Genomic DNA, 18,555 nt, shown 5'->3' on the forward strand with positions numbered 1-18,555 from the left:
CATTATATTGAATAAAAACTTAAATAATATAAACTAAAAGTGCATAAAAGTTCTCCCCTTCAAAGTGATGAGAAGTTGTGATGCACTTGGAACATATATACTTGTAACCTGAAACACTTGCACAAAACACATTAGACCCTCAAGGTAAAGCAAGTAATAAAAGGACAAGTATAATGTAACAAGCAAATTGCGATCAAGTAAACATGATGTAAAACATATGAGCAACTTGATCAAACACCAAAACAGTCATATAGAAATGACTACAATGAACACATAGCAAAGCAATTGATCATCCGAACATGCATTCAATGAAGCACAATAGCATAAGGAAGTATGCATGTCCAAAGCACAAACATGATGCAATGAGAACAACAAAGCATAATTCAAAGCCCCATAAAGCCAACAAGAAAACAAACATAACAAAGTTTTCTAGTTAAAACAATGTCTTCTCCCCCTTGGTATATGCATCTCTACTATGGAAAATCTCTCCCCCTACAAATGTGCACGAGAAATAGAATTTCTCCCCCTAAGGATGTGCACAAGAGTCATAACAAGAGTCATATAGAAATGACAAAACACTCCGGAATACTCTCTAGAGTATACTCTCCCCCTTTTTGTCAGGAATAGACAAATGGTCAATGAGAAAAGAGGGCAAGAGAAGAAGGTATGAACAATGCTAATGATGCATGAGGGGTGCAAGATGAATGAGAAAATGAAACTCAAACCCATTTCTAAATCACAAACATAGGCGAAAAATCAAAGGGAAAAGCACAAAATCAAGTAGAAAAGAGTGCAAAACTGAAAACCCATACCTGTGACTTGAAGATTTTGAGCTACAAGTATGCAACAATGGAGATTGGAGATGGGAGCACGGAGTGTTTGGGAGGGAGATAGTTTAGAGGGAAGACTGAAAAAGGTTTAAAAACTGCTCCTGTTTCTGCCAAACATGCGATTTTCGCGACTTGATTAAGTCGCCACACAGTCGCCAGCTCAAGCCGCCAAAACACACAAGAACAAAAATTTGAAAAATTTTTCTGAGTGTTTTTCGCGACTGGAAGATCTACCCGCGAGTGAGTCGCGAGCTGAGCCGCGAAAATCTCTGAGTGAACCTCGCGACTGGACCTTCCACTCGCGAACAAGTCGCCAAATATGACCAGCGAAGATGCGACTGAGTCTCGCGACTTGACATGCCCGCGACTGAGCCGCCAAAACAGGGCAAAACAGGATTTTTGAAATTTTCAGATTTTTCAACCAAAATACTTTCCAAAAACACCTAAAACACTCAAAAATCTTTTTGTGCTTGAATTAACAAAGATTGAACATGTGAAAACACATTTCATCAAGTACAATCACACAAATGAATATGGCATTTATTGAGCATAAACTTGTGTGTTGTGTGTGGATATCAACAATGAGATAGTCTTTAGTCTAATGTGAAATTTCAATGACCAATTCAACCAAGACATACACAATTAGCACTAGATCATGTGACCCATCTCAATTATAGAAATATGTATATATGACCTCCCATACAACTTGATAACATTAACGTGGAGCTTATCATTTGACTCCACTTTCACTCATAACATTTGATCTTTCTGATCTTTTGAGGCAATCATCTCTCATTTTGAGAGTGATATATGACATTTCACTTTAAAGAACAGGCCTTTGGCCTTTTTGAATAAACATTTTCTTTAATATAAAGTCGCTTACCCTTTTTCCTAGTCAAATACTAGAATGTGCGACAAGTTTTTGCAGCTCAATATCTCTTTTCATTTGGAGATTTACATTTGGCGAGCTCTTTTTAGCAAAACAAAAATAAAGAGTGGGAAGATATATAGACACAAGTCTATGCAAGTCTCAAGATCAACATAACGATTCACTAATCATTCATGACAAGTTTGAAAATCTATTTACAACAATCACATAGATTTCAAGATTTTTCCCACAGTGATATAAGTGCATGAAAACAAGCAATGCTCGAAAATGCAAAAAGCCATTAGCACAAAGGTACAAGGCAAAACAAGTTTTGAGACAAAACTCAACAAAATCAATCAAGCTTTTTGATTTTCTAATTTTTATGTGTTTTTTTTTTTTTTTGGATTTTTGACACAACAAAAAGATTGATAAGACAAAATTAAAGATATTCACAAGTAGACAAGCAAACAACCAACATCAAAAACAGCAAGCAAACCAAACAAACATTGTCACAAAGCATAGGAAATATTAATGCATGGACATGTTGTAATACTTATGCATGAGTACCATTTTTCACCCACACGTCACTTGCGTTTGGGGTGATTTCCATATAGGATTGAGTACGGGAGTTAGGGCTTTCAAACCTTCGTGAGAAGCTTTCCAAGCAATTGGTGAATGCACCAATCATCTTCATCACGTTCATCATTCCGGGATCTCCATTTTGATCTCTAGATTGATCTCCTACCCAAATTCTCCTATCATTTCTGAGTTCTCCTGATCTTTGAGGAGTTGCACTGTTCTTTGCTCTCAGCTTTTGGCAATTTGGTCGAGTATGCCCTTGAAGTCCGCAATAATGGCACACATAGGTTCCTCTAGGACCTCTTTGTGGTCGTGGACGTGACTTGGCACGAGATTCAGACCTGCCCACAGACTGATTACGGGGATTTAACATCCGTTGGTTCACCACATTCTTCTTCTCCTCCACCTCGAGCTTCTCACCAGTAAGGTTAGCTACAACTGGACCTTTGGCCTTTACAAACTTCACTTCTTTAGTGACATTTCCAGATGAACTACTTCCTCCGGTATATCCCAATCCGGATTTGTCTGAAAAGCTCTTTTGAGATGAGATAAGATCATCTAGCTTCTTGGTGGTGACCCTCTCTACTTTAGCATTTGCTTGCACAACCTCACTCTCAAGAAATCTTACTTTTGTGTAAGTTTCGGACAACTCACCATTCAGAGTTTCTATCTCACATTTGGCCTCCCTATATCGGATTAGGAGACTTTTGTAGTCCTCCTCAGCCTTCTTCATTTTTCTCACGGTAGCCTTGGCCACCCTTGTGTATTCCCCGGATTTCTCCAAGAGTGAGTTATAATTCTCCTGAAGATTTGCTGTGCTTCCATCTTCTTCAGCATCCGATTCTTCAACAATTCCTAGTGATTCATCATCACTATGTTCTCCAAGGTCTCGCACAAGCAGATTCAGCTCATCTGAAGACTCAACATGAGCAATAGTCATAAAAGCCGAATAGTTCCCCTCTCCATCACAGCTCTCTTCAGATTCTGAGTCAGACGAATTCGAGTCACTCAAGGTCGTGGCATACACTTTACCTTTCGATTTCAAATAATTCGGACATTCCTTCTTAAAGTGTCCATGCCCGTTACATTCGAAACAAGTGACACCTTGTGTAGGTTGGGATTCTTTTCCATCTTTCCTTTTGAATTCCCTTTTCTCCCTTCCAGAACTTTGGAATTTTCTTTTATCATCAAATTTGCCATTATTTTTGAATTTCAAAAACTTTTTGAAATTTTTGACAAGGTATGCAACATCTTTGTCAACCACATCTTCTCCCGATGAGTCTTGATCTTCCACCTTCTCATTAATGGTCTTTAGAGCAAGAGATTTACTCTTCCGTTGATTGGGCAGCGACATCTCATAAGTCTGCAGAGAACCAACCAGCTCCTGTACTTTGATGTCATCAAGGTCCTTGCTCTCTTCAATTGCTGTCACTTTAGCACGAAAACTTTCCGGCAATGATCGAAGGATCTTCCTTACAATCTTTGAGTCCTCCGTTTTCTCCCCCAAGTTGAACTTGCTGACAACCACTTCATTTAACTTCCCATAGAAAGAGTCAAAAGACTCATCCTCACTCATTTTGAGCTCCTCAAACCGAGTGGTCAACATTTGTAACTTGGTGTCTTTCACTTTCTTCGTGCCTTCATAGGTAGTTTCCAAAATCTCCCATGCTTCTTTGGCCACGGTAATATGAGAAATCCTGTGAAATTCATCTGGAGACACACCACAGAAAATAGCATTGAGTGCTTTACTGTTAGCATTAGATGCAGCAAGTGCTGCCTTATCCCATGTGGATTTGGGTTCCTCTGGTTTGGTCCAACCAATCTCAACAGCATCCCAAACGGATTCATCAATAGAACACAAAAAAGCTCTCATTCGAACCTTCCAAAAAGCATAATTACTACCATCAAAATATGGAGGTGCATTTAGGGATTGAGACCTATCCATCTCAAAAGGGAGTCAAGGATCACACAATGGTAATGAAACCAATATCAGTGTACCCGCTCTGATACCAAATGAAAGTTCAAAAACGTGTAAAAATACCTTTAAACGTTTAGACCCCCAAAATACAACTTAATCAATTCAAGCAATATGTCAAACAATTAGTGTGCGGAAACTTAACATATGCTATCATACGAAATTGATTTAATACTATCTAAGCCATAACAGATTAAAATCCACAGCAGATAAATAAAAGGCAAAGATAGAGAGGAAGGAAGATGCAAACACAAAGACAACACGCGATGTGTTATCGAAGAGGAAACCGAAGCCCTCGGCGTAAAACCTCTCCGCCGCCCTCCAAGCGGTAATCAATCCACTAGAAAATACAGTTGGGATACAAGGACAGCAATAGACCCTCCAAGCCTAATCTACCCAGTGCACCTAAGCCCTCCAAGTTTCTTGCTCCAACGAGGTTGCGCCGAACCTTTTTCTTTTCTAGCTTCCCAGATTCCGCTACTAGACCGTAGCATCAACCAATGAAGATTGATTCCTTCCTAACTGCTTCCCAGAAACCCAAACAACTGTCTCACAGTGATGATGATGGTGAGAACCAGGTTTGGTATAATGCCTCTCAAGGATTTGACAATGGAGAGGAAGAGAGTTGAGGAATTTGAAGAGACTCTAAGGTAGAGATTGTGGGTGAAACAATCTGGTTTTTCTTTAGGGTTTCTCTCTCAAAATTCTCTCTGGAAGCTCTCTTTCAATCGTGGGTAATAGGGGTATTTATACTGGAGTGGAGAGGAATGTGAAACGTCAGGTTTTTACAAAACAGGGGTGGCTCGCGGCTTGACCTCGCGGCTTGACTAAGTCGCGAGATCCAGTCGCGAGATAACCGTATGGCCAGTTGTCCTGTTTTGTCCTGTAGTGCTCCAGCTAGCATGACTGTTCATCTTCCAGCATGCTTGGCACGTGTGCTGCTTCTGGCGGCTTGCAGCCGCGAGTCACCCGCGAGTCCCAGCCGCGAGTCTCTGTTTTCTTGCACACTCTTGAGCAAACTTCACTCTATCTCACTCACTACCCTTACAACAAACCCACCTAAATACAGGGTTACTAAATGCTGAATTACAAGTAAATTTGGCACGGAATAAAGCCAATTAGATGGTTGAATAAATTCAACCTTACAATATATATATTAAAAAAAAAAAAAACCGTGATAGTTTGTGGTCTTTTGGGAAAAAATTGGTTATGGCTTAAGGCTTTGGTTGTGTAATTGCTTAAGCTAGGCATGGCTTCAAACCAGTAAGATCCTTTGCCAAGATAGAATAAATTTCTGCCATTCGTGTGAACTATTCTTGGGAGAGATTGAAAAATGGGGGTAGCAGTGACTACAAAAGTCCTTCCATTTATTCCATTTTAATACGGAATAAACTAAGCTTTTATGGACTATGAATTAATCATGGAGGAGGAAATAATGCAAGACACACAATAACAACTTAAATGATATATCCATATTCAAAATGATATCTAAAATTAGTAAGATGCTAATATGTTTAATATATACAAGAGAAGTTGCTAAACAAGTTTAGGCCAACAGTTTTCAAACATGCATGTAGGTAGCAGCAGCAAAATGCAAGAGGCTGCTATGTCAAAAAACCCTACAGAACCACGTTATAAAATGGTCCATTATATCCAAGTCAGCTTGATAACGATTCATACATAATACACAAATATGCGTAGAAATAAAAAACAATGAGGGCAGCATATCACTTTCTTTTACACCGTTGGCATAGTGAGCAATAGTGCAACAATTGCGCATAGCAAGCACCATCCAATGAACATAATCTTCACTATTCCTTTAGTCTCAACAATGGGTTGGACTGTCTTATACACAGCCTTCAATTCCTCTTGCAATGCACACAGCTTTATTTGTAGTTGCTAGAAATCCTCCGCATATGACAATAGCATTTTCAATGGAATACACCATTCAAAAAAATCACATTGATCCCTTAGGCAACATTGGTAAAGCTTGTATCAGTTATCATTTCGTTTATCTGAAATCCTCACGCTTGCTCTCAAGCCACACAAACAATTTGCGTTTCGGAACCTAAGCCCGTCCTCAATATCATTACGCATTGCTTCCAACATCTGCAAAAGAAACCAATGAGTATTGAATTCATTATTCCTTCAATGTAATTTGCACAAAGACGCGAGTTCAGTATCAAGTTTAACATCATCATATTTTAATATGTATTATATAAAAGACTTTTGTTCAAAACAAGCAACAATGTAATACACGTGTCCATTGCAAAAAGATCATTTCCAAATCCATCACTATGTACAAAAAGATCATTTATGAATCCATCACTATCACCAAAAGCTTTTACAGTTGCTCATGTATGAATATAATATTACTCTTGTTACTTCTCTTGTTAAGAATTATCATGAAACCAACTTGTTTTACCTTGCTCAAGGTGAGTCTCCACCCGAAAATAAACTCTTAAGGATTGTGGAGTAACTCCTCAAGAACTATTTACTCTAAAGCCTTGTGGGAGTAATATTGGATTAGGTGTTAGTCCAATTAATTTATACACTATATACTGGTTAGACTCCAAACAACATCTGTTCTTACTTTCCATGATATCTATTGTAGATAATAATGGATTGCTTTCAAAGGCCATGACTCAAAGCCACCTCAATTTAAATCAGACACTATTAGTGTTTTCCTTATTTTTGAAATTACCACACACATGGTTGTATACCTGAGCAATCTGTACTCCCACTTTCTCATCTTCATGTTTTACAACAAAATTATCTGTTTATACTAATCTTCTTCTCTATTTTCCCATATATACCACAACCCCAAAATTGGTATCTTTTCACAAGGTTTCCTCCACTGGGGCTTGGTGGTTTCCCCACATGGAGTGGTTTAAAGCATCTGGGTATGTCACAAAACCCCTCTTACTAAATTGACACAGTTTTTCAATTAAAAGTATAAAGAAGGAAAACAACAGTCTTGTTACAAAAATCCATTAAGAACCAAGGTCAAAGTGTTCTTCAAACCTAGATTTGCAGGAAGTCAGTGGGTTTTCAGTGGTGAAGTGGGACCTTCTTCTCCTGGCTTTGGCAGCGAGCAAACCCCTGGCTGTTGCTAGGTCGTGGACTGCTGATAGGAATCGACGAGATCCGAAGGAAAGTGAAGCCCAACCGTAGATCGTCGTCTGTGTCGATGGAGATGAGGAATGCGAAGTTAAGGAAAAAGTTTGTGAATTGTCATCTACGTCGTCTACCTCAGTTCCTACTCATGAAGGAATGAGAAGCTCTAGTGGCACAAAAGGAAAAATAAGGCTTGAGAAGCTTCAGGCACTTTTCTTCTCTTCTGATATAATAAATTTAAATTTGTACCCGTTGTCAGCTTTTTAAAAATTAAACACACACATACCAAACACACAATTATTTTTCAAACACTAAAATATGTTATTTGAAACATGGTACCAAACACATTTTTTGCTTTACAAATACTATAAATACGTGTTTTTCACAACACTTTTTAAACCACATTTTTCACATTATTTTAAACAACGTTACTCAAACTCTTTTATCAAACAGACTCTAACTTATTGTTGCAAATGACCCTTCTTGCCACCACCTTAACCCCTACAATTGTCAATTTCATTGCCAATTCAAGTGTCAAATCCTTCATTCACCTTATTCCAAAAAGCGATCTTGTGGTAACTACTCACCTAGCATTTCAGCCATTCAAGTGTTGTGATTATGAACACTCGAATAAGAGATTTAGGATTTAACCTCTACATATATTAAAGACTAATTGGAATTTAGGCTTGAAAAAAAAATTATTATGAAACAAACACCCAAAATTAAAATTTTATCATATTTATCCAAAAAAAAAATTATAATATAACATTTATTTATTTAAAAACCGAACGTTGTACTCAAATCCCCCCCTCATTTTTTCTAATTCCCTCTCCCTCACCATCTACTTAAAAAAAAAAAACTTTATAAGGAAGGAAAAAAAAAAAAAAAAAAAAAAAGAATCACTGTGGGTCGGATCCGACCCGATTCGATTCCGACACAGAATATGAAATTCTGAATTTTGAAGATTATGACAAAAAGAATTGCAGAGCAATGGAAGCCATGGCTATGCCACTACTCCAACTCCCACTCACTGCATCACCCTCTTCGTTTTCTTCTTCTTCATCATCTTCTTCTTGTTATAGCATTCCAAAGCTACCCATCTTCTCCAAGAAACTCCACCACCGCTACTCTTGTCGCCCAACAAAGAGTCGAGTGGTTGTACTCGTTGGCAGCAATGAAGAGGCCACAGAGCAAAGCGTTTCATCGACCCAAGAGGAACCAGACCCGCAAGACCTCGAATACATTCGACAAATCAAAAGGGTATCTTTTATTTTTCTCTTTTATGAACATTCATGCCCATGTTTTTGTTTGCGTAGTTAATAAAGACTCTATCTTTGTCACTGTAGGTGTTGGAGCTTCTTAGAAAAAATCGAGATATGATTTTCAATGAGGTCATTCTTACTTTACTTGTACTAATTTTTTATTTGATTTCCATTGGAAATTCTCAGCTTTGCTTTGCTTCCACACATTGTTTTGTTAGTTTATCCTTATATTTTCTTTGACACTTTTCATAATTTTGTCCCAATTTAGTATTGGTTTGGTTATACTTGTACCCTTCTCTTAAATTTGACTACAATTTTGTGAATTTAGTAGTTTTGATACCATATATGGTATTTCATGATTCTAGTGTCTGTGTTGTTAAATTACCAATTCTGCCAAAAGCTTAAGCTGTTGGAAAATGGTAAATGTAATGCTATAATTCTAACACTGTGCCTCACATCTGGGCTCAAACTGCCTTTTAAATTTTGAATAGGTGAGGCCCAATCAGTGGGATTTTAAATGGGAGGTAGAGTGGAAGATACATGTCCTGATACTGTGTTAAATTACCGATTCTCCCAAAAGTTTAAACTATTGAAAAATGGTTAATTTAATCATATAACCACATAACTCTAACATATGCATTCACTAAAACTTTGTGGGCATGAGCATAAATTGCTTAGCTCGTTAGGGGCAAATACCCCTAGATTATCTGGTAACTGGATTTGGCGGTGAGGTTAGTTGCCTGTAGGTTTATTTGCTAGAAGTAAGTCCAAAGGGTTCTTCTTTAGAAAGGTTGCATACGTTATTAAAAATAAATTAAAAACTTTACTAAATCTTGGGGAAGTTTTAGTGTATTTCATACTTGTCTAGCTATCTCACACTCTCATGTCATTACCAAACTGTCCAATTTTGTGTGTACATTATATTATAAGATGACCCAATCTACCTTTTTTTTTCCTCTTTCCTAATGTGTAGGTTAAGTTGACCATAATGATTGAGGACCCAAGAGAAGTTGAGAGGAGAAGATTACTTGGAATAGAGGATGCGGATACCCCAACGAGGGAGGACTTGGCTGCTGTTTTGGAAGAAGTGAGTCCCTCCTTTTTGTTTTCTTTCCTACTATGACTCGTACAAATTTGAAATTGTGTTTAGCTCCATATCTCAGTTCCATGGTGGACAAAATATTTATTCATTGTCATTTTGTTTTTGAGATGATACAACCTTGTGAACATTTTCTCGTTAATGTTCAATGTGAGACTTCGAGATTTTCCATCTTTGGGAAATTTTAAAGGTTGAGACTGTGCACCCCTTGCTGGATATGCTTCTAAAAGAGTCATGTGATCTCCACTTGATACCTTATCACTGTCAAAGCCTTCTACTTCTAATAATCTCAAACTGGCAGTGGCCACCATATATTTTTATTTTCCAATTATGTATAATAATTCTGAGTGAGAATTTCTTCAAGATGCCCTTATGACATTGCTAGAATTAACAGCATATTTCTACTTTCAACAAGAGGAATGGAGACCTTTTATAGAAACCTTTCCTTTGTCAGCCATTGATGAAGATACTAGCAGGTGGATGAATAGGCCATTTGGTCAAGAGGAGGTTTAGGCGCCTTATGTGATTTTGGTGGTGACAAATCTCCAGGATTAGATGGATTCACAATTTCTTTCAAGTATTGGTGGGGTTTTCTAGAGAAGGATATAATGTTTTTGTTTCATGAATTTTATACTTATTGCAGATTTGAAAAGTCTTTGAATGCACCTTTTATTACTTTAGTACCAATAAAGGGTGGTGCTGAAAACACTTGTTAGTTTAGTTGGAAGTGTGTATATATTGATCCCCAATGTATTGGAAAATAGATAGAAGGAAAATATGGGGTGACTTGTGTTTGACTCACAAATTGCATTCATTGGTGACAGACAAAATATGGACTTAGTTCTTATTGTCAATGAGTGTTTGGATAGTTGGCTGAGGAGAAGAGCTCCTAGTGTAGTTTCCAAAACAGACATTGAAAAGTCATGATCATTTCAATTGAGATTGTGTGTTGTTTTGGTTAGAAGTGAAAGAATTGGATCCAATTTTGTATTCCACTGGTCTGGTTCTCCATTATGATCAATGGTTTTATTAGCAGCTCTAGAGGTCTAAGACAATGTGAACCTTAATCAATATTCCTATTAATTTTGGTTATGGAGTGCAGACAGTGGTTATATTTGGGTTTAAGGTGGGAGGAGGATATAGGGGTAACGGAAGTTTTGCATCTCCGTTATATGGATGACACAATTGTGTTATGTAAGGCAATTCCACAACAACTTGGATATCCATGATGTGTTCTCCTTTGCTTTGAAGCAGTCTCAGGTATGAGGGTACATTTGGGGAAAAGTGAATTGGTACCTATTGGGGATGTATAGCAAGGGATTAATGTCTTTGTTGGGGTTGTAAGGTGGGTGCTTTGCCCATGTATTGGAAGGCTCGAGGGTTTGGAATCACATTATTGAAAGGATGGAACAATGCTTTGTGGGTTGGAAGAAGTTATATCTCTCAAAATGTGGAAGGATTACATTCATCAAGGGTACATTATCTTCCTTTCCCACTTACTTTATGTAAGTTTTCATAATGCCAAATCATAGTGTAAATCATTTGGAGAAGCTTTAAAAAGATTTTTTGTGGGATGGAATGGGAGATGCCAAAAAGTTTCATTTAGTGGAGTAGGGAGCAATCTTTCTTTTCTTTTTTTTTTTTTTTTTTTTTTTTTTTGGTAGAAATGGTGGATTGCGGATTTGTAAGTTGAGCACTCTCAATCAAGCTCTTCTAGGGGAAATGATTGTTGTGGTTTGGGGTTGAATGAGAACAGTTATGAGACAGGTTTGTTTATACTATATACAGAGAATAATTTGGGGGGGGGGGGGGTGAATAGAGAAGGTATGCGGTTCACATGGGGTAAGGCTTTGGAAATGTATCAGAAGCAGATGAGATATATTTCGTAAGAATATCAAGTTTATTATTGGAGTTGGTATATGGGTGAGTATCTGGCACGATACTTGGTGGGAAGATTCTTGTCTTAAGGATATGTTCGTTGAGAAGTATAGAATTGCAGTAGACAAGAATGCCTCATTTGCATCTTATTTGGATCATGGGAGTAGTTGGAACCCTCAATTCACTAGCTAGCCACAAGATTGGGAGTTTGAGTCTATGAAAAATTTCTTTGAACTGTTGTACTCAAGTAACTTTGGGCCAAGGGATGGATCAGATTTGTTGGAGGCCTTCAAAGGAAGGAAAACTTGACGTTCATTCTTACTATTAAGTTTTTAGGGGTTTATAAGGAGATGTTTTCCTTAAAGGAGTATTGATATACAAAGGTCCCAAGAAAAGTTGCCTTCTTTGTTCAGATGACAACCCAGGGTAACAGTGGATAATCTCTGGAAAAGGAATATCTTGCTTCTTGGTTGGTGTTATATGTGCAAGAAAAATGGTGAATTAGTTGATCATTTTCTTGGGGCTTTCCCTCTCTTTGAATTTAGCTGCTTGTTTAATAGTGAGGGACGTTTTGTCTTTTGTGCTTGCCATATTTGGAGCCTTTAGGGTTTGGTCTTTTATGATTCCCTTATTTGGAGTCTTTTGGGTTATGATAAAGAAGGTGTCTTAGATGCTTAGACTGTTGGCAAGGTAAATTCCATGGTCATAGAGGTGCTAAAAATTGGAAGGTGGTTCTGTTGTGTGTTATGTTGGTAATATGGTGTGAGTGTAATAGTAGAATGTTTGAAGGGGTCGAGCATTTTAATCATGTCATTTAAAAAAAAAAATTGTTCTGAGATGCTTGTAGGAATGGATGGCTTCCTTTTGCAGTATTCCTTCTGGACAATTTCTAGATCTTATACACTCTTTGAACATGAGTTTCTAATCCTTTGTATGCAGTTTGGTACACTTATGGTGTATTCAAACTGATGCCTTTTTCTTAATAAAATTATTTTACGCATACCAAAAAAAAGGGGAAATATTTGTACATAAAACGAAAAGGAATTGTGTTAGTAAAGCACCCTTGTTCAAAACATATTGCATTGATCTTTGACTTCTATGAATGAATAATAAATCCCATTTCTTTTCTTTCATGCAATATATAACAAAGAGAAAAAGAAAGGAGGTTAGGCTTGGAGGGTCCATTCATAATAAAGTGACTAAATTAAACGTTGGTCTTTAACATACAGCAACTCTCCTTTTTCCGAGCTTGGGATTGGTTGTGAGAAAGATATACGACACTAAGGCTTTGTTGTTGTTGTTGTTGTTGTTGTTGTTAAGCTTGGAGTTTGAAGATTTATCACATCCCTTATTGGCATCACTTTTGATGTAGCTGGTGTACAGAATCAGCCAAGAAGAGGAGCTTACTTAAACAAGTTTCACAATTAGACAAGATAGGTGGATTAATCTAATAACAATTTCTCTGTAAAGAAAAGTATGTAATGTGGTCACTTGTTTACTGTCTTGTGTACTTCAAGGCTTGTTGATATATCTATTGCAATCTTTGTTGAAAATCTAAAATATTTATCTCTATAGTCCTTACTCCTTGGTATTTATCAAATTTTCCAATCATATATTGTTGTTTTTTCAAATGTATCTCTGTGTTCACCATTTCATCTTACTACCATAGGAGGAGAAGGAGATGATATTTCTTTCACAGATGTGAATTGCAGATTTGAAAACTGATTTCATTTATTGGCATAATTCATGGTGCAATTCCGTATTTATTAGGTGAATGAAGGAAAAGTACCAAAGGATCGTGTTGCTCTTCAGATGTTAGCTGAGGAAATGATTCAGTGGCCTAATTTGGAGGTACTCTTGTAACTTGAGCATATGGCATTGTTGAATCTATAAGTGCTAATATTTAGACAGCTACTTGCTAGCTAGCTAGCTTTTATACTTTTTATTGAGGCAAAATGACATGCAATGAAGATGCTTCCTCATTTTTACTCACTTTGAGGCTCCAGCATCTAAGTGGAGATAAAATGCAAAAGTTATCTAAGCCATATGTACAAGAACGTTGAAACTGCATCTTGATATTGTTTATAGAGGCAACAGGCAACTGTAGTAGTTGTAAGAGTAGGTTAACGTTATAAACTTTTTTTCTTTGCAAGGTATTCAGACATTTTAAAGGAAATCTGCAATATGTCCAGTCTTCCACTGGGGTAGCAAATAGACTGTTGTTGAGAAATGAGACTATATACCTATACCAAAGTTTTCTTTATAACTGTATGGATCAATGAATTTATTGGAAGTCTGTTATTGTTGAGGGCTTGAGGCTAACAATGCTATATGTTTTATGTGAAAATTAGTGAATTATTGCAGGTACTTAATAAGCTTTGGGTCAACTTTTTTCATAAATTTTTGGTTGCATCAGAATAGACAGAATGGTTCTCCCTAATATGAATGTTAAATGACAATTTTATCTGTTTGACTCTTTATTCGACAGTTTCTTTATCATGTCATGCTTTGTCAATCCTTCTTCAGAGGCTAGAATTTCAGGTCCCCATGTTGATGGAGGTCCTTGCCAAACCCCTTAGATCATCACCAGTAATTGCCACTTGATAATGGTTTGAAGGAAAAAGAAATTTGTATTTTAGAAACCATCTTTCTTAAAAGCTTAGGCTGTCAGGAAGTTGGCTGACAATGTATGTTTAGAGCACCATATACTGACATTCAATATGATAAACTGACGTAGGAAAAGTGGTACACTAGCCCTTCCTATGCTATTATGCTGCATCATTACCAAAGCGAGATAAAGTGTCTGAAAGGTTTGATGTTTGATTTTTATCTAGGTCTAGATGTTAGCTTACCTTTTCAGAAGATATTCTCTAGCAAGTGTGCTCTTGAAGTTCCAAAACGTAATCCCACATCAATTTCTGAAAAGCATTACTATTTAGTAGTTTGATACATTTGTTTGGTTTTAAACTTCCATAAAATTCTACTTTTTATGCTTTGGTTATATTTGTTTGAGTTTGAATTTAAAACCCAAGTTTAAGCCTAAGACCTTGTCTGGAAGCCAATTTTTCTTAGAGAACCTCTGATATCATCATCATACAGATTAAAGTTTACTAGTCAAGGAGATAATCTTCAGATGGTTAGCTCGTCATCACTGGTGTATCATTTTTGTTCAGCTGACTTTGCTTCCAATTTCCTTGAAAGATCTTGTTTCCACCTACTGTGTTGTTAGGTTGAAGCTCCAAAGAAAAAGCCTGGCAAATCCCTATATGCAAAAGCCACAGACACTGGAATTGATCCTAAAGAGGCTGCCAAAAGACTGAATGTTGATTGGGATTCAGCTGCTGAGATTGAAGATTCTGATGGCAGCGATGACACAGAAGTACCTCCAGCGCTGGTTTGTTCCTTAATCTTCTCTTGAAAAGTTAATAGTGGTTTTCTCATTGGTATTTGTTACTAGGCTTAGGCTATGACGCAGCTTTTAGCCAACATATTTCGAAGTTGCTGCAATGGTCCTGGTTCAAATAGGGTCACAATTGTCAAATTTACATCTGGGAACACTATATTGTCTCTCTCTCTCTCTTTGTTTTTGTTTTTGTTTTTTTTTTTTTTGATAACGTGGAATCTCACCAGGTAGGGCTCTTTGGACCCACCCCTGGGGAGTAAACCACAGATACTTGACCCCTCTGCTAGAACGCTATATTGGTTCTTATGCCCCATAAAGTTGACTGCTTGGTATTTTGAAAACACATTGCACATTGTAACAGTAATGAACAGTCAAAACAAGCTAATTGTTAAAACATGGCTTCACAATCATCTAAATTTCCTAGTGAATATATGAGCATTAAGAAGTTTTGATGGTGATTTTCTGTGTTAGCTAATCCTTGAAATATGTACTGAGAAAGCTTGTTCACTTGCAGGGTTATGGAGCACTTTACCTGGTCACGGCTTTTCCAGTCATCATTGGTATCTCAGTGGTATCAATTTTATTTTTCAATTCTCTCCAGTAGATCTTGCCAACTTGTATAGTCTCTGTGCCTTGTTATGGACCTATTAGTGTCAATGGTCTTCACACGAGCTTGTAGATCACAATCATGAAATTAAATGGTTGTTTCTGGGAATTATGTAATTGCTGTAATGATATAGCTTTTTCCTCTTTGCTCCCTTTTCTCCAATACAGGAGTTATATAATTTTTTATCAATGATACACGAGCTATATAATGTAGTATCAATGTATAACATTATTTATTCATTTAAAAAAATGTATGACATTATGCATCTACTATATTTGCCACTACACTGACAGAAGTAAACATTAGTGTCAAATGGCCCTGCAATCATTTTATTTCACGTTTTGTAGATGTAGACAAACCCACATTAGTTATCGGCTTAAATTGCTCCTTAATTCTTACATGCATGAATTTGGATTTTTATATGTTGTTCATGTAAGCACTTCAACCCTTGTAAGTTCGCGTATGTTTGTGCGGCCGCATATTCTATGTTGCATTAGGAGACTTAATGTTTATTATAGTTATCCTTCATTATTGTACAAAAGTAAGCTCTTATCAGAATTTAAAACAAGACAGATGTTCTCTCAGGAATTAGTGTTTAAATATAAATATGGAACATTGCATTTAGCTCCCTTTAAACAAAGGAGGGAAGAGAACGTGGGAATCACTATGAAGATGTTGGTGAATATGCTGGGCACGTTTAGCCTGACCCTTGAGTAGTCATTCTCTTTTAAGTAGTCCAGTGATTTCTTTACCTCACAATCTGCATCGTTCAACACAATGTCCCTTCCAGTTTCAGATGCAGTTACTCCTACCACAAAACACACAGTTGAAGTCGATGTCCATCTGACTACTGAACATCCCCATCATTTGGATTTTTCAACCTCACAAGGAGGTGCTCAAGAGGCAGATGAATTCTATGACGAAGTTGAAGTAGATGCCAATATGTCTCCTGATCATCCCTATGACTTTGAGAAAAAGAGACTGCAAAAGGAAAAGCAGATTTCAGTGGATCCTATATCCTTGCAAGGATCATCAATGGAAAAGGCAAGCTTTAAACTAATGTTGCCACCTCTACCACCTGCAAAAGGGTTCTTAAGTTGCAGCCTTCCAAACTCAGCCAATTCATCTCCTCGATTTAACTCAGCTCCATTGAAGAAGAAATCAAGGGACGGAAGCAAAGCAAATCCTAGGCAAGTCTGTAATCTGGCACGCCAGCACTCGGCAGCAGATGATCATGTGCTCACCCCCCTGCAACGAGAGACTTACTTACGAAGGAGCAAATCGTGCTATGAAGGAAGAGCGCGTGCATCAGCAGATGATTTTGAACTTTGGTTGACTAAACCAAATTCTATTGAATATGACAACAAGAATGATATCAGCTTTTCCAAAACTGAACCCAACAAAGATAGTCATAAGACTACAAGGAGCATGGACGGTGGTGATGAGGAATTCAAATGTGGTGCTTTGTGTCTATTCCTGCCAGGCTTTGGTAAGGGAAAGCCAGTGAGAGCAAAGAAGGAAGTAGTAGATATCGAACATGTGGTGAATATTGAAAATGTGATCTCTAGGAGAGTTTCCTTGGAAAAATTTGAATGTGGGTCTTGGGCTTCATCAGCCATAACACATGACAGTGAAGATGACTCTAAGAGTCTCTACTTTGATCTGCCACTGGAGTTGATCAGAACCAGTGTTAATGATGCACACTCACCAGTTACAGCAGCATTCTTCTTTGATAATGATAAAAAAGGGGTTCTCAAGAATGGCTCCGCAAGATCAACAGCCAAGAAATCAGATGAATCGCCGCGCCATGTTCGATTCTCTCTATCATCCCCTAGATCACACCCTACCTCACCGGCTTCTTGCATTACACCTCGTTTGCGCAAGGCAAGGGAGGAGTTCAATGCCTTCTTAGAAGCACAGGGTGCTTGAAATGTTCTAACTTGTTTTGTAATGCTGTAGCTCTTCATTGTCAAAGAGTGAACATAAGCAAGAGTGAAGAGCATAAGTGGCCTGGATTTTCATTTGGTCATTTTTGGAATTCTGTTTCACAAACTACCACTGTCATGGTTGTATTAGCCCTTGAAGAGAGGGTGCGTATGATATTTTGGAGTAGACTGTATAAAATTAACTTTAATCTTAATATGATTTAAACATAGTTTCGGGTGCATCATGTTTGTATCATACTAAAGTAGATGTAGTTATTGATAAGCCCCTCATTATCTGCTTTAGTGATGAGCACCCCCAAGATGTTCAAGGAATATAGGATGTATATAGATTCTTTAATGGCCTGTTTGGATGGAGGGGGGAAGGAGGGGGAGTGGAGGGGAGTAGAGTATTGTTGGTTAAAAATAAGTTAATTTTGTACTTAATCTATCCCCCTTCCTCCCCCTCTATCCAAACGGACCATAAGGTCACAGCTTCAATCTTGAAAGTTGGATTATTTAATGTGTGGTGCCTACAAGTATGCCCAATCTGACAACAATTCTAGAAGCTCCTACTCCAATTTTCTTTTGGAGGAAAAGAAAAATTGAAATTAATAGAAAACAAGTCTAAATTCATGCCTTACAAAACCAAGCAAATTATTCAAATTACTTAAGAATCATTTTCAATACAAATGATCCAAGTTACTTGAATAGTTTAACTATCAAAATTCATGAATATACATCTTGAAATTATAAAAACATACTGCTAATTTATTGTAGTTTTATATGATGTTATGAATTCGTACAATCCATTTCTTATAAATAGAAAATGAAATTAACACATTATACACTTAAACCCATTTTAGATCATAGTCCCAAGTAAACATACAAAATGAGTAGTTTAGAAAGCTTTCTAAATGATATTTTAGTAAAATTTTCTATATAGTTGGTAATGATTCCGCGACTTTTTTAGGAAACATCAAAATGAGGTATAACTAAAGCATTTAGTTATACA

The 18,555-nt window shown here is 37.2% G+C and overlaps 2 protein-coding genes across 2 annotated transcripts; both read left to right on the forward strand.

Annotated features, from left to right (window-relative positions):
* Nucleotides 1-8,251: 8,251 nt before the first annotated feature.
* On the forward strand, nucleotides 8,252-15,902 carry LOC115968917 (ycf3-interacting protein 1, chloroplastic). The gene is made up of 6 exons (XM_031088459.1): nucleotides 8,252-8,629; nucleotides 8,716-8,760; nucleotides 9,605-9,718; nucleotides 13,379-13,459; nucleotides 14,838-15,002; nucleotides 15,526-15,902. Exons 1-6 carry the CDS (start codon nucleotides 8,360-8,362, stop codon nucleotides 15,613-15,615), a joined length of 765 nt encoding a protein of 254 aa, XP_030944319.1. The 5' UTR covers nucleotides 8,252-8,359; the 3' UTR covers nucleotides 15,616-15,902.
* Nucleotides 15,903-16,395: 493 nt separating this feature from the next.
* Nucleotides 16,396-17,566, forward strand: LOC115966378. Its single transcript, XM_031085622.1, has one exon. The coding sequence runs from the start codon at nucleotides 16,396-16,398 to the stop codon at nucleotides 17,545-17,547; it is 1,152 nt and encodes a 383-aa protein (XP_030941482.1). The 3' UTR covers nucleotides 17,548-17,566.
* The last annotated feature ends 989 nt before the right edge of the window (nucleotides 17,567-18,555 follow it).

This window comes from Quercus lobata, chromosome 11, assembly GCF_001633185.2.
Source record: "Quercus lobata isolate SW786 chromosome 11, ValleyOak3.0 Primary Assembly, whole genome shotgun sequence".
Lineage (NCBI taxonomy): Eukaryota > Viridiplantae > Streptophyta > Magnoliopsida > Fagales > Fagaceae > Quercus > Quercus lobata.